General features: G+C 34.8%; 1 protein-coding gene across 1 annotated transcript in view; it reads left to right on the top strand.

The window, feature by feature from the left end:
- Positions 1–17,317, top strand: part of NCAM2 (neural cell adhesion molecule 2) — a 272,795-nt gene that overhangs the window by 194,860 nt on the left and 60,618 nt on the right. Inside the window, exon 12 of the mRNA XM_059493913.1 lies at positions 9,002–9,175. Coding sequence (XP_059349896.1) covers positions 9,002–9,175 — 174 coding nt within the window. The remainder of the gene's footprint in view (positions 1–9,001; positions 9,176–17,317) is intronic.

The raw sequence follows: 17,317 nt of genomic DNA on the forward strand, positions 1-17,317 counted from the left end.
GGACTTTTAGGGGACCATTGCTGAAGCATGCACATCCAGTCACAGGGAAGCTCTCTGACTTGGCCTGCTGCTATTATTTGAGAATTTTTGCTCCATAGGGCAGTTATTTTCTTTTGATGTCTCAGGAGTTACAAACCCTATTATTTATTAATATTCTCCTTGGACTTTGTACACAGTTTTAAAAGTTTTTCCCATCACCTCTGTAGGATTCTAGCACCCATTTCTATAATATCATAATATATCTTTTGGTTTTGAAGAACCATGAAAAGTGCTGAGCTTCCTGAAATAGGAAAATGAGGGGTTCAAATTTCTAACACACAATTTTACATCACTTAGGAGATCCCTTACCCTTCATTTTACAACTTTTTTGGGGTGTTAGCTGTGGTGTGATCTTACCTTCCTTTGACAGATACATTTGACCACCAACAAAAAAGCTTTTCTTGAAGCCATGAACATAAATCCCAGGAAAGGAAGGAAAATCCCCACTTGCATTCCTCTGGGGTCTTACCTCTCAGGAGAGAAAATGATGAGAAAACGTTGTGGTTGCCGCTGTGTGCTGTTTTTTCATAAATGTGTATACACTTGGGAGAGCATTTCAACAGATATTCTCCAGAATGTTTTTTTTTTCTTAGATTTGCAGAACAACATCTCAAAAACATCACAACAAATGATACTACATGATGACTATTTTAGCTATATATCCCCTGCTTTTATAATTTATTAATTAATCAATTGTAGTAAAGAATATCAGCTTTTAAAAGTTAATTGAAAAAGCATGGAATATTTTGTCATTTTACTTCAGAAAATTCACACATGAGCACCCCTGGAAATGCAAGGAAAACAAATAAGCCACAATACTTTTTTTTTTTTGCTTTTTAATACAACTGTATCAGAAATTTTACTGATGCCAGTGTTTTAAACAGATTAATATTTTCTACTTCTGCAATGCTTTGTTTATGTTTTTTCCAGGCAATTCTTCAGGAAACTCGATGAAGACTGAAAAAATATGTATTGTAGTTATAAACATAACAAGGGGAGTGAGGATAAATAGAGTTATGGGAAGACATCATGTAAAACATGAGCTATCTGGGGATATTCTAGATAATGATATTAAATGCAGAAAATAGAAAAAAAAAAGAAAATCAGGTTTATTAGTAGTGATAATGAACAAGGCTGGAAAAAACGGATTTGGGGTGTCACTGTGCACTGCTATGCACTACTTACCATAGTGTAATGCATTATATTCAGTGTCCTGAAAGATTGATATTTTTAACATTTGCCTCTAAATAGACTTTTGTTTTGGAATAAAACCCCAAACTGTAATTCACTGTTACAAGTTTTGCACTTAAACTGGCATCAGCTGGAAATGGAAAATTATCAGGGATACAAAGGATAAAACCACTATAATAGATACAGGTATAAGATGACAAATGCAGCTTCGTCCCTAGTTTTATTACCTTGGTTGCTTCACTCTGGTTAATTAGGAAGGCCTAATGATTGATATTTCCCATATTAAAGCCTATAAAATCATTTCATGCATTTCAATGCCGCATACTTTGCCTCCTGGCTTTGATTGTAAATACAAATGCTGGGGCATAGAATATTTTTACAAAGGCTCTGTCAAGGAAAAAAAAATACAATTCCTAGCTGGGAGACAGTATTAGGTAAAGTATGGTACTAAGTCAAATTTGATCACAAATAATGATCATTTTGCTAAATAGTTTTCTCTTTAAATTCTGCAGGAATACTTGTTCCTTCATGTTTCATTCAATTTTCTGATTTGTTGGATTTCAGCACAATCAAACTACCTTTTTATATTAATTTAATGCTACTTAGGAAGTTATCATACTGTCAAAATTCCATTATCTTTATTCTTGTTGCCTTCCTTAAGAAATTACTTATTGATGATTTTAGAAAGGAAAATTTATTTCAGAATTGATGTGCAATTTAAAGCCATATTTTTATGACAGAAAAAAAGCATAACTGTTCACTTGGATTACACAGAGCTACTGAATCAGACTGAATTCCATTTAAACCTTTCAAAACAACTGAGAAGCTGCAGAGTATTTGAGGTTTCATTCTGGAAGGCGACGGCCTGCTTAGAAACTTCAGAGTTTTGTTGAAAGCTTAATGAGATGTTCCCATGACCTGATTGTTGTGGTGATGAACTTTTAAAAATAACACATGGGTGACCTCCTTTTTCATTACCCGAGCTTTTAAAATGTTCTGTGTGTAACATATAGAATGTGAAAAGAACCACAGTCAATTGTTGCCACTGCAAATTATTTTTTTTCATGTCAGCACAACAGCCACAATTTGTATTTTAGAACTTGCACTCTGGTTTTAATCTAAGTCAGGCTTACATTTTGGCAAGCCAGGTCAGCTTGGCAGGTTGCCCCAATGGTCTCAGAGGCTGAGGGGAGCACAGATATTTCTAAGATTTGTCCAAATCTAGTTTATGCATAGTTTGTGTGAAATATCACTATGCAGGGAGCCAGTATGAACTGGAAAAGCATTCTTGTGTTTCTTTGAGATCTCAGTATAATTATTTCAAATGTTTTGTGTATGCAAGTATGTATGTAAGTAGAAGGATGCATGGCCATCAGTAATTTAGGATTATGTTATTGGAATAGGTAATTTAATACCTTAAAATGGTAAATTTTAAGGTTGTTACAGAGAGCTAAATGAGAATTTTGAAAGTTTCTCTTTTTTTAAATATTAATGTAGATTTTTTACATAGCTGGATGTATAGCTGGGCTGAATATAGAGCCCTAAAAAGTCAACTATGATTCAGTTCTATGGATCTCATAGCCTTACTCTTCCTAGACTTTCCTTTCCCCTTCTTCCTTGTATTCTGGGATGACATAGGGTTTAAAAGTTCTGCTGTGGGCAGGAACAGTTTTCACTAAACCAGGGTGCTCAATGTCCTGCCCAACCTGGCCTTGAGAACGTGAAGTGATGGGGGCATCCACAGCTTCACTGAGCAAATGGGAGATGCTACATCTGCTAGAGGTGTATGATTTATCTTTTTCCTTTCTACAGGAATATTAAAGGGAATTAAAAAGCAAAAAGTCAATGATGTCATTAGATACTCAGAACTCCTACACCACTTTATTGAATTAGATATTCTTTAAGCATCCTGTGCACACAGAAAGTCAGTGAATATGGGGAGTAATGACAACAAAAGCAAAAGGCAAAGACCATAACTGAGCTTCACAGAAAATGCACCCTGTAACCTCTTTTATTGAATAAAATCATGCCCAAAATATGAAAAGGCTGATTGACAACTGACAAAGGCTACCAAATAATATTTAGAAATTTACTTGTCTGTAAATTCATCCATTAACCAGCTGGCCCTTTGCTGCTGGTTAATGGCTGTTCCTTATTTCACCAAGTATTTGCATTTCCATGCAGGTAAAATAAAATCAAAGTCGTAGGACTTAATTTTCCATGGAGAATAGTATAATGAAAAAGAAAATCATGTTCTGCCAAAAGCCCATTTGTCTCCAAAAAGACCTAAAATCTAGCTTGCTGTTCTAAAACTTGCCATTCACATAATAGCAGCATCAGCTAAAGGATTTTTATTGAAAAATTAACCAAACTGCAACATATTTTCACTTAGAATAGGTATGAAATTATCAACATAGCAGCAGTGTTTTGCTTTGTGTGCATGTGTCTTATTTTAATTTATTATTTATGTGTTTATTTGTTAGCTGTGGTCTTACTAACAGAATTTGGTTTACTAACTGAATGCTTATTTTTCCAGAACTTGCAGAGATTTGGCAAAGGAAATATATGTAGATCAAATATTGAGGTTTTTTTCCCATTCTAAGGATGTACAAGCACAAGCTATTTCATAGAGATTTTTGACTCCAGAAGCTCATCTGGGGACTAGACTTCCCAGCTCATCTCTTTCTTGGCCAAAGCTCACCTCTTTCCTTGCCAAGGTCCTGGTGCTATTTAGATTCAGCATTTAGACATGGTTATTTTCAGTCAATATACATGCCAGATGTACAGAAAGAGGAAAAGCTGGAGAACTGCAGTAGAAACATACTGACAGGAGACAAGAGCTGACTGGAAGATCAATCCCTGAGCCCACTCTCACAGAATCACTTCCTTTTCTCTGTTTATACTAAGGCTGCTAATCTCTGAGAGGGAGTTATGTTCTTCCATAAAGCTATCAAAAAATAGCTTGAAAAGAAAATCCCCAGTGATAAAAAGTGGTCATTTATTGAACAAGTTTGGTCATAATTTAGGAGACTTTACACATCAGTGGAGGCAAATATGAACTCATAATACTGTGTGTACTTCTCTATCAGCTGTGATAGCATTTTTGGAACCAAACCAATTCTATTTAGGCCATTGTATCACAAATTCTATTTGTGCAAACCAGCGTTATGTGCTGAGTACAAAATAGATAAGGTGCAATTTTACACCTATTGTTTGGAGGAGATACTATGTGGTTTTATTTGATTCTTGTTGTGTTCCAATGTGGGGAACTGCAAGGAGTTCTTTTAAAAATAGATGGTCTAGAATGAAGTTAAGTCCACCAAGACAACATTGTACCTGAGAACAGTTTGTTGGTACCAACAAACAAACAAACAAAATACAGAACTGGCATGCTAAAGAGGGCTAGAAAAGACAGAAGGAAGGAATGGAAATGGATGGATGGAAAAGGATGAATGGAAATGGAAAAGGATGAAGGTGAGGCAGGGGGAAGAGAGAGAGAGGAGACAGAGACACAAAGCAGGCATTAGCACCAGAGGCAAGGACGTGGGGGCAAAGCAGGCAGGGCTCTGGTCAGGGACACAGGGAGGCAGGACAGACACGAGGGTGACCAAAAGCCAACAAGGGCAGGAGAGCCAAAAGGCAGGCTTAGGCCAGGGCAAGAAGCACGCATTAAAAGACTGGAGCCAAACCAAAAAATCCAAGACCAAAAGGCCCCCAGACTCAAAAATGCCAAACAACAAGGCACAAACAGCTTTAGTTACCAAGCTCAAAGCTAAAAAGCCCCCAGCCAGAAGATAAGTCTCTAAAAGCCCCCAGGAGCTTGTTGAGGAGTTATTTTTATACCCCCTGTCTCCTCCCAAAGTCTCTCCTGCTGACAGGACACCACTGGCCCAGTCCAGCCTTCTGCTGCAGTCTGTTGCTGGAGCCCTTTCACCATTGATTGGAGAAACCTCTGGGGAGTGCAGCATCCTTGGTGGTCTCCTGCTGACTGCCTGTCCCATGTGAGGTGTGAAATGTGACCAGGCAAAGCGTCCCCAGAGACGAGGAGAGACCTTCCTTCATCTTCTCCTGGCTGCCTCCAGCAAGTGGCACACGTGCAACCCCTGCCCCAAACACCTCTGACAACCAGTATTGAAACAGAAATCAAAAGTAAATTGGCTCCTCACAGTCCTTTAATATCATACATAATATCATACATAAATATAGTCACATTTTGGACAGAGAAATAGATGTGGAAAGATGAAGTTGACAAAATGTCTGGCATTTGTTGTGACTTTTATGTCTTTAATTTAAAGGCTGAGTTTGTGATGAATTTTCTCTTTTTTTGACATCAGTCTAGTGACAAAAAAAATATAGCAGTGGAACTTCCAAGGATGTATCCTGGAATCTTCGCTATCACTAAATGATCTTTAAATCATAGAAAGTAAATCCCCTCCTTTTTCCACTTTTTAGTCCTTCAGCTCATATCTACAAGAGTATATGAATTAGTGATCACTGCCTGCAGCTAACCTCCTCTGAGATTCATTTTGTTGGTTGGTTTCAGAATGAAAAAGAACAAGAAAAATCCAAAGCTCTATCCTTCCAGGCAGAGACTTCAGGGTACACAGTATTGCAAATTATTCTTCACTCCTGCTATCATTGATCCAAAAGCCTTGCAATTCTAACATGAAAATCACAGCAATGCTCCAAGTAATTAGAACTGACAGGGGATAGCTCAAATGCAGGAATGTTTATCTGGATCAGGACCAGAAAGCTGTATACCTTGCATGATCAAATTCATACTCATTAGAGAACCACAGAATTCGATTCAATTCATTATGGTGTTATTGATCTTCATTGGGGAAAAAAGTTACAGGTCTACCTAGCTGGAAATAGATAGTAGGTATTTTGATATATCTTGATGGTATTTCTAGTATTTGGTTTTGGTTTTCACCAGGAATGTATCTCATCTATATTTTCTTCAAGTGATTCACTTTCTTCCTTACAGCTGATATAGTTCAACTTTGAAAACTGCATAAAATTTACCTGCATGTGTGGGTGGCTTGGAATGTGAGATGCATATTTAAAGTAGTATTGTGGATGTATTTTACACTTCAGTGAGTTCCAAACATATTGCATTGTGCTAGTTACACAAAATATTGTACTGGGTTTTCAAAGGAGCTTCATTTCATGCTTATTACCAACTGGAATCATATCTTCCTCTGGCAGAAATTATACTAGAATCTGCAGTAGCACACATAAGATTCTTCCTGAAGGATTTCATCTTCCCTGTGCCATGCTTATTATAGTTAAACACATACAGACATTAACATACAAGGAAGAGAAGTCTCCTTTAAATTTGGAAAGCCAAGATCAGAATGGATATGTAAATAATATTTTTGATTCATACTATAGACCAAATTGTTTCAATGCAGACAGAATCACCAGGGAACTGGCTTATTAAAAATATCATCCAAATACTAACATAAAGTAGTATGAATTAAATTAGGTATTCATTCATCCCCTGTTGTTTGTTTTTTTTTTGTTTGTTTTATTTTGAACAATTTTAATGAGAGAAAAAGAATTTTCAGAAGTTTAGAAGCTATTTTTGGTACTGTTGGTATCCACAGCAGCTTTTAGCTTGTAATTGAATCCAAAGAGCATTCATCTTTAGTACTGAGTACTGATATTCATCCTCCCAAGTGATGGTGTCCACATGGCTCATACATGCTTAGGTGTGGCTGTCCTGGATTGCTTGGCTGGGATTCTTACACTGTATTTTTCTCACTTTTCTCAGAACTGCCATTTGAGCTCAGGAGAGAGGGGATCTGTACACAGAGTGGTGCTTATGTACTTAATGACTATATAGGGGGAAAAAATAAGTATTTCTCTCAGCTCTAAGGAGAATCTGAAGGTTTGGCCACAATTTGGTTATAATCCTCTTCCTCTTTTGATTTTTGGGTGAATGCTGATTTAACAACCAACTCACATTCTTCTTCTATGTGGTCACAGAAAAGAAAAGGCTGTTTGTTTTTTGAACATGATTTCTTTTTTCTAAAGACCCCCAACTTTTTGACCCATTTAGAAAGTGACCCCAAAACCAGGTCTGTGTTTTCATGCATTCATAGCAGACTAGTTACATTTAGTCTTGTTCTATCTGATCACAGATTGTCAATCCTTTTCTAAGAAATGTGAACATTTCTTGCAAAATCCCATATCCTGATAATTATTTTCTGGAATAGGAAAGGATTTGAATCCCTCAAGCTGAGACTTGAATTCTACTAAAATCTGTAATGTAATGGATTGACATACTTGTGTCTTTAAGTAAGAGATGTTACAACTTTCTTATCCATATAAAACTATGCTGGATTTAACCCAGTGAACTGTAAGTTTTGGAGGTTTCAGGAGACCTGGAATCAGAAATGCCAGCTACAAGAGTTGTGATATTTGCATAAAAACACTCAAGTCTGACAACTGGCAGAGATGTTCTTCTGAGAAAAAGTTTAAGTTTCTGATAATTAAAAGTTTAAATAAATCAGGGCCTTTAGACCAGATTTGGCAGTGTCCTTTTCCTGAGAATTTGTGACTGAATATGTCATTAAATCTGTCCTTTAATATTTTGTACAAATTTTTGTCTCATTTTCATTCAAGTACCAATGCTGGGTGAAGCTCAGATTGATTTCTTTTTATTCACCACTGTCTGACAGCCTTTGAATACAGACAATATTTTATGTAAATGGTTCATTACCCACTAACTGAATTACAGGCTTTGGTTCAAATTCTGGGATATCCTTACAAAAATATCTTTCATAACATGGAGACAAAAGCAATGTCAAATCTAGAACAAGGTATGCAAATAATTTTCAAATGGATCAGAAAGCAAATTTTTAATGGTGTTTCAAAACTCTGGTATTTTGTCCACAGAATTAAATTCTTCCTATTATTTTCAGTACCATTTTTTTATAATTATAACTCTTTAAAATGTAGAACAATTAGAAAAGCTAGTCTTTTGACTTCTATGTGTTTGATCACAAATCATAAAGATAATATATTTTTATTCTTAAAGATGTACTGACTGCAATATTATTTTTGCTTTTGTTTCATATATAGCTTTTCAACACCCACAAACACCTGCTTTATTTTCATAGATCTTTTCTACTTTAAAGATATACTCTTGCTTTTGATTCCAGAGAAAATATTTCTTTCAACCTAATTTGTAAATTAGTTCTCAAGCTGAGCAGAGGATAAGAAACCTTCCGTTAATGTATTTTGTTAGTACCTTGAAATCTAGTCTTTGAAAAAAAAACAGAAAAAGAGATTCACGTATTAAGCTGTGTTTCAGAATTCCATAAAATGGCTAAAATATTTATAAGGTTCTTTGTCATAAGCTTATTTAAAAGAATTTAGACTCTGAATGATCTAATTAGCTGTAACTGTTTGTTTTGTTAAATTTGATATAAAGTCTGTTATTCTCTTTTGCATAATTATACTGTCAACAGTCTGATCTCTTACATTTTTATATCATGAAAGTAGCTATTAAGAACTATCATATTATAAAAGAAAGGCAAAAATGGAAAATGTTTTTGCAGTAATTTAGCATAAAAGGAAATTAATGTGGTTTTTTTACAGCTCTGTATTAGTAAGCTTAAGTTGTTAATCTAACACAAACATTATTGCACCTTATTCAATATTATTTTTGGAAGACTCTAAGGAGACTTTTGTGGGCAGATTATCAGCTGCTTAGGTCTGCGTGGTTGTTGCTGATTTTTAAACTGTGTTTGTGCTTTTGCAGATGTGCCATCAAATCCGTACGGAGTACGAGTTTTAGAGCTGTCCCAAACCACTGCCAAGGTTTCCTTCAATAAACCAGACTCCCATGGAGGTGTGCCCATTCACCACTACCAAGTGGATGTGAAAGAGGTAGCCTCGGAAACCTGGAAAATAGTTCGCTCCCATGGAGTTCAAAGTAAGTATACAAAAAATAAATGGAAGCATTTTAGCTGAGAAGAATGTCCAAGGAAAATACTGTAAGTATTTCTCAGCTCTTTCTTTATTTGTCTTAGTCCAGTAGCTGCATCTCTGTATTAGTGCAGAGTTGCTAACACCAGTTAGAAATAGTCCTTCAACTTTGTAACTCTTCATTTTTATATTAAAAATATTTACAATTATTATACATTTTTCATGTCCAGCCAAAAGCCAGCTTTTGAGGCTATACATTTCAAAGAGAGTTAAAATAACATTGCATTTGAGAATGTGCATTATGTATGCACCTAAATGAATAATTTTAAGTAAGCTGTTATATAATATTTAATCCTGGGCATTAATTACTGATTGTGAGCTACTTAGTTACTGTCTACATACCTGTTAATATTAAAGATACCTGTTTCAAAAGCATCTCATGTTTGTTCAAAGAACATTAAATGCCCTCTAAAAGGGTATTTACTTGCATGTCTCTTGGCAGAAAAGAGCATAAGCCTCACCAAATAGACAGGAGTTCTTTATGCCCCTGATGCATTGGGTAGTTCATACAGAGTAATGTTAACTCTTGTATCCAAATATGCCTTTTGATATTTTCAGTACTACTTAAGGCAGCCTCAACAGTTTTCTGATTAATACTTCAGCAGGTAAATGGTTTTGCAGTGATCAGCAGAGTCACAGGAGACAAAATGTTACAAATCTAAAGTGTGTATCTCTTTCTCTTTCACATACTGTAATACAAAAATTCTGCACTAAACTGAACATGTTCAAAATTATAGAATTATTTCAAAGAAACATATATAGAACATTTAGTTAACATGTTCAAAAAAAAGGTTTATAACTCCTTATCTTTTGTTTTTCTTAGCTCAACACAGTAACTGTGTGTATAAATGTAATAATGTAAATCATGGTAATATTCATTTTATTCCAGTAAAGCTTAATTTCTCTCAGAACTAGAAGATCTAAAGAATGTGCCTGCTCTGTATTTGTAGGGCAGGCACATTAATGGATATTGGTGTACTTTTTCCATTTTCTTCATGCAATGTTGCAGATCAAGTTAGAGACTTTTATTCTCATAGCTACTTCCTTCAATGAATTTGCAATAATTGTTTTCTGATATGAACTATATCAAATGAGTAAAACCTGAAGTGACCAGTCTGCATAGTAAGGTGCAAGGTACTCAAATGAGTAAAAACTCAGTGATTACAGAGTCAATCAGTCAATCACACAGATGATTGATTTCATTGTAAAGCCAGAACAAACAAATATCCTCAGTGTTAAATTTGCAAGAAACATATTCGCCTTACTCCCTATAAAACTTTCTTTCATATTATTTCTGATATTGGGAAATTTATTAAAATATTATTTGATTAAAGTAGGAAAGGTGTAATTTCACAGATCCTTGTTACTTGAGTTGGCTGGAGCTGCCTTCTTTAAAAATTCACTTGTCTTTTGAAATATTCTTTCAGCATTGAGTGTTGTTGGTCACTTTGGAGATTTCTGTATAACATGAATTGGTCTTGGAATCGTGGAATCATTTTGGCCCAAGACTTGTTTGAATTCTATGGTTCTAAAATTGGAGAAGAGTGACAGGTACAAATACCTGCAGTCCTGATGCAAATGTTATGACCATGAAGGAGATTGTGACCATTTAGGATCTCTGCTGCCACTCATACTCATATTAAATATTTCTTTGGCAGAGAGCTGTATTACTTCCTGAATACTATTGTAATATTTCCCCACATCCTCCTTTGTATACTTTACTCTCCTTTTTCTCATGAACAATTTCAGGAGGTATACCATGTTGCAAGCATGTAGTCTTCTTCATTCCATTGTCTCCTAATGGTATGCTGAAAGGTTTTCTTGAGAAAACAAAATAGTTCATATGATTTTGGAAAATTTGGACAATTAAAGATACCTCTTAATAGCATATGTTACCAAAAATTACTGCAAGTGATGACAAAAACTAGTAAATATGAAAACAACCTGAAAAGCCATCTTTGTCTACAAAGAGTCATGTAGTAAATACATATATATTGAAAGGACAGGGGGAAATATTAAAAATTATTACTACATTCATAATTAATTCATGATGTTTTCTAAAATCGCTACTGATATACCCCTGTGTAGAAGGATTTAGACTATATATCCTTATATTTCTCTGAATTGCTCTCTGAACTATTTTAGAAATCAATAACTACTTCAGATTGTCAAACATTTACTAAACAGAAAACATCTTCTTTTCATAAATCTTATTAAAGCTACATTATGTAGTTTTATAGGGAAATCAAAAGTGACCTGGTTTCATTTATCATAAGTCCCTGCAGATATTCTATAATAAGTTGAAAACTTATTCTATTTGTGAAGTACTATAGGGCCAAATCAGAAAACGAAAATATGTTACCAAAGCACAAACATAACAGCCCAGGACAGAAAAAGCTTTTGCAAATGAAGATGTCAAAAACAAACTTAGTGTCCTTTTTAAAAAAGGAAATGCTGCTAAATTGAAATTGAATTCTTCTGGAATATTGAGCCTTTGCATGTTTCTTGGGCATTCAGAACGTTTCAGCAATTTTTCTAAAACATCTATTTAAAATTCTCTCCATTTATATCTCACCTTACCTACAGTGTCATGTTAAGATAACCTTGAGATACCCTCTCCAAAATCCCTGTTTTCAATTCCTGAAATATTTTTCAATGAAGCAAAAGCTTCTTTGTGTGAAGCTCTATTAGAGTCAAGGTGCTATTTTGTTTTGTTTTCTTTTGCTTTTTTTTCTTTCAGCTTTTTGAGACATTTGGGATAGTTTATTAAAGGATAATAGCAAATATATGGCCTTGGGACAGTTTCTGATTGTGCTTAAATAATGAAGAACCACTTTCCTAGCATGCCTCAACATCATCTCAGCTAAGAGGAGAATGTTTAGAATGCAGTCAGTTCTCTGGATTACCATTTGTAGTTGGATCATCATAATTTTCACACTCATTCAATACTCCTTAATGGAAACAAAACCACTTTTTCCATCTGTTCACAGTTTAGGGATGGTTTATGGCTAAGATTCAGATATAAATGCTGTTTACACAGGGACAGATAACTGCTTGCACATCTCAAGTGGTGGTGCATACATAATGCATGGGCCATGATATTTTTTCCCAATAGTAAGGGACAAAATATTCTGAAATTTTACAGGATGGTTATTTATCAGTCAGATTTAACTCAGGAAGGGTAAAACTGCAGACCTTTCTTGCCACAATGTACAAAATGTGCCAATTCCAAAAACGCCATCAAGGGAAAGAGACAGAAAAACTTATATGCAGGAAGATGATGTACCTGGAAGACTGTTAGAATTCCAATACAGGGATTTTCAAGGCTGAACTGTCTTCTGCTCCCTCTGTACTGTGACTTAAAGAAATAATGTAGCTTTCCTCACACAGTGACAAAAACCAACCATAAAGTCACAAAATTAATGAAAAACACATTTTAAAATTAAACAAGCCTCACAGAAATGTGGCTACAGAAACAGGTTTATAAATAAAGCATCAATAGGTGTTTCAAAAAACTTTTTTGGGAATAATTGCTCCTAATGCTAGACAGGCATTAATTTTCTTTTGGTTATGACCCAATAGCTATGTATAAAACATTTTACGACTAAGATTATAATAGTTTTATTTGTATGAAAACTACAATAGATGCTTGTCCAAGTTGTTAGGTATTCTGTAATCAATCATGCAGTAAATACAAATAAGTTTAATCAAGATGATTAAGCAGTATGAAGTGGATTCTATGCAAATCCAGTCTGCATTTCTCTTCATTTTCCCTCTTCTTCAAAAATCTCTCTAAAGGTGACTTTTGTCTCAAACTTTACTACTTTGAGCTGTTTTCAGGTAAGGAGAAAATTCTCCTCTTGGAGCTGTAACCAGGAATATCTATTTCCCTGTTCTCTCCCCTTTGTCTTTTATAATGAAGAAGATTTCATTTGAAAGTCTGTGCTGATTGCAGCTATTGAAGCAGAGCACAGAAAGTGAAGCAATCATCTGATACACCAATTTCAGTCTATTAAGGGATTTAAAATCATAATCAACACTCTCATAATTCAGCAAGAGATCAGGGAGCGAATGGCAGTGAGATTTTTCTGCGCTTTTTAGGTGCTCCTCTGAATATGAAATTAGTTTTGTTGAAGGCTACCAGCAAATCCAACTTTACAGTGGATGGAGTTCTCTGTGGACCAGAGTCCCAAGGGGAGGTGAAGTGGAAAGAAAGACGTGAAAAGAAACCTACTTATCCTGCAGTAGGAGAAATGCAGATAGTTGTAAGAAGATTAATTATCCAAGGAGAGTTTGCATCCTTTCACCCAGACAGCTGGAAAATCCCTGAGTGTGGGAAGGTGCCCATCCACCATCAGCAAGTGGATAACCAAAGGTGAAGAGCATTTGCCAGGCTTTCTCCTGTAGGCACAAAGAAACCAGTGACAAGCTGAAAGACATACCTGTGCTTAAATCACCTTACCACAATCCTCTGTGCAATTTTGTTTTTAAAGAAAGGACATTAACTGATCTGTTTCTGTCTAATCAACAAAGAATTTATAAGAAAAAGCCTCCTTTATTTTTCCATTTTGTGCAATGTTTACTTTCAAGGAAGAAACAAGATAGAGTCTCTGAAATTCAGTTCTTCACATTCAATCCCTCAGAAAGCACCACTGATTTAACTCTAATAGAGAAGCCATCAAGGTCTTGTTTTGTCTTGATAGCATTATAGACATTAGTAATTCTTGTTTACAGGCAGCAGATAATGCATTTGTAAAAATTAGCTTTTACACCAATCCAAACCACTGTGGAAGTTGTTTGAAACCTGAAAAATGTTCACTCTCTGGAAACATTTGAGTGTCTTCAACAGGAACACAAAACACTTTATTTCCTTTGTTCTTCAATTTACAGGTAGACAGATAATTTTTTTTTTCCAGAGCATTATATGTTTCTGAGTGAAATACCAAGAAAAACCAGTCTCTGCATTTCTTGTTCTACTCAATTTGCTGGTGATAGAACAACACAAGGAATACATGAAATGCAGTCCCATATTCAGATTACTGTGGAAATTCACCTCTGGCATAGGTGGATGGCTGGCAGTTTAGAGAAGAGGGATACACATTTGGAGATTTTTGGAGCCATCGCCTACGCACATCCACACACATCCACACAAACCCCCCACCTTTGCTTTCTCTAAACTACTTGTGTTTAGAAATTTTCAGATTCCAGATCAGAGTTTCATTTTCCTATTTCCAAGCATTGATCCTGTGAATTTTTTAGGCAAAAATTTCAATTAATTAAATTTTAATTTTTAAAATTCAATTATTTATGTGTCATATAAAAATTTAATAAATTTGAAAGACTTCTTCAAGCAAGACTTCTCATTCACTGAGTTTAGAGACATTTGAGTAAGGTTCTAGTTTTCCTGAGTTTCTAGGGAAGTTGATGATAATAAACCCTAGATAATTAGGAATTTATTATATGAGGAACAATTATATCAGCATGAAATGACTGGATCTTACAACTCAAAAATGTCTCATCTCGTGTATTTTTCTAGGAAACAAAAACCCAAAAACCCAAACAGAAACAACAAAAAAACCCCAAACCAAATCCATCAAACACAGACCCTCTAAAAATGCAAACTCAGCCAACCAACCCTTAAACCCAAAAACCCCACAAGCTCAAAGTCTCTGAACTTTACTGGCATCCATAAGTCTTGGCATTTTTTCACAAGATATTCTTTTGATTTTCAACCCTTCTAGTGAAATTATCCCTGGAATTATAATTTAGCTCTTATAGCATACTAGCATAAAATAATTTCTACAAATCACCAATTACATAAGCTAAAGTTATACATACATTTCCAAACTTTGGGGTAGAAAAAAGAAAAGTATAGAAAATCAATATGTTATATGAGATGCCTTTTTTTATATCTATGTTTTGTGTTTCAATGGTCAAGGATGATTTTTTTGATATTAGAGATTCTTCTTTGGATGGCAGAAAGCAGAAACTTTACAAATAATGTGCAAAGTTCAATACTATTCAATAGTAAAAGTGTTACTTGTAAATATATTTCATGCAGTGATATCAAAATATACCAAAGATAATTTATTAACATATATTTATATTTCTTTAGTGAATATTTAATTGAAGGAGACAATAATTTTTGAAGGCTTGTGATAGCATAATCAGACTATGGGCAAGAAGAAGTGAAATATGTTTTTGACAATTTTCCATTTTAAGTCAAAATGAAAGGATGAAAAATATTTCTAGCTAAGAAATGTTGAAATATTAATTCTTTCTGGAAGAAAAGAAAACCCTTGACAGGTGAACAAGTTGCATTATATTACTTTTCTGAAAAATAAACACAGCATAAGGAAAACATCTGAGCTTGTACAGCATCTTAAATATATGGAAATAGAAGAGCAATAAATTCAAGATTTCAGTCATCTAATAAGGAGTTATCCAGTTACAAGCACTATTGCAAAAGCTGGCTTTCAACATAACATTTTTCTCTCAAAAATAGAGTTTTTTCTCTCTGGGTTTTAACAACTTAAACCTCAAATCTGGAATAACTAATTCTTTGTAATTTCACATTCAAATCTCAGCAGGTTCTGTTTACTTCCTTTTTCATCTGAGTACACTATATTTCATGTACTTCATGAAACTCTAGAATAATTTAGCTTGCTAAATTCCTAAAGGTCCCAAAAGCATCCTTGTTATCATCAGCTCCAACGCCCCCAGATTGCATCAGGGCCAAATTCAAAATTTTGCTGGGTCTTTGCCCTGAGTTCTAAATGTCTCTGTGGATGGAAATTCCATATTTAGCAGTTTGTGAAATGAGTGGGTTTTTTTCAAACCAGGTCCTGTCTCTACTATTTTATTCACATATATTTAACTAGGTTTTAAGGTGCATTATAGAAGATAATTATTTTCTCTTACCCAAGACCTGTTCTTAAATTGTTGTGCTGTGTGTTCTGCCTGGTACTGTTGCTCCTTTTACTACAAATGTCCTTAAGGTTAGAGGAAGTTATGTACATGCCTGTGTTGATGAGGTAATCAAAACTTTAAGCACTCTCCCTCTGTATTGTGCTATTTAGTTTTGAATTTGCTGTACCAGTGAGAAGGTATTGATGATGTAGGCAACTCACAATAGAAGTTCTTAGTAAAAAAACAACATAAATTTATGTAAATTTAAAAAAAGGTCATTCCATTTTCCAGTACATTTAAAATAAGTTCATTCCATTTTCTCTTTTACATTTGATATAGATAGATATAGATATAAATATATAGTATTCCAAACTCTGAAATGGTGTTTTGGGTTTTTTTTGGGAAGGGGTCCAGAGGGGTAGGGTTTTGGGGGATTTTCTTTTTGTCTGTGCAGATCAGTTTTTTGGGTAAAACTGCTAAATTTAATTGTCTGTCCTTAAGCGGGACATTTTGGTGGACATCATATAAACAAAGATTCTTTCAGAGGAATTCAAAATTTTATTGAATTGTAGAATTACAGAGTGGTTTGGGTTGGAAGAGACCTTCAAGCTCATCTCATTCCAAACCCTCTGCCACAGGCAGGGACACCTTCCACTAGACCAGGCTGCTCAGAGCCCCATCCAACCTGGCCTTGAACACTCACAGAGATGGGATATCCACATCTTCTCTAGGAAACTTGTGCCAAGGTCTCACTGTCCTCATAGGGAAGAACTTCTGCATAGATATCCCCTGAGATTTCAGAAACACCATTATGGCACAAATTATTCTTTCCTATTATAAAACACAGCCATTACTATCTCTTATTATTGAAATTGAGAGGAAATCTAATAGATTAGTAAGAATTCACATGAATTACCTCTTAGGCTGAGGGTTTACTGCTTCTTTTGTACTAAAGCATGAAAGTATGTACCCCACTGATTTCTGAAGCAATTTCCCAGTGTAACAATACTTAACCATTAAACTAGGAAGACTTTCAAATAGATTCCTGAGAGATACAAACCCCATATAATTAAATTATTTTCCTAATGAGTTTAATGATTAAGGAGAATATATCTGTATAATTTGTAGATCAAACAGAAATAAATTGCAAATAGTTTGGTAGGCTAAGTCAGCACTCAAA

The sequence above is a fragment of the Ammospiza nelsoni genome, chromosome 2, assembly GCF_027579445.1.
Source record: "Ammospiza nelsoni isolate bAmmNel1 chromosome 2, bAmmNel1.pri, whole genome shotgun sequence".
Taxonomy (NCBI): domain Eukaryota; kingdom Metazoa; phylum Chordata; class Aves; order Passeriformes; family Passerellidae; genus Ammospiza; species Ammospiza nelsoni.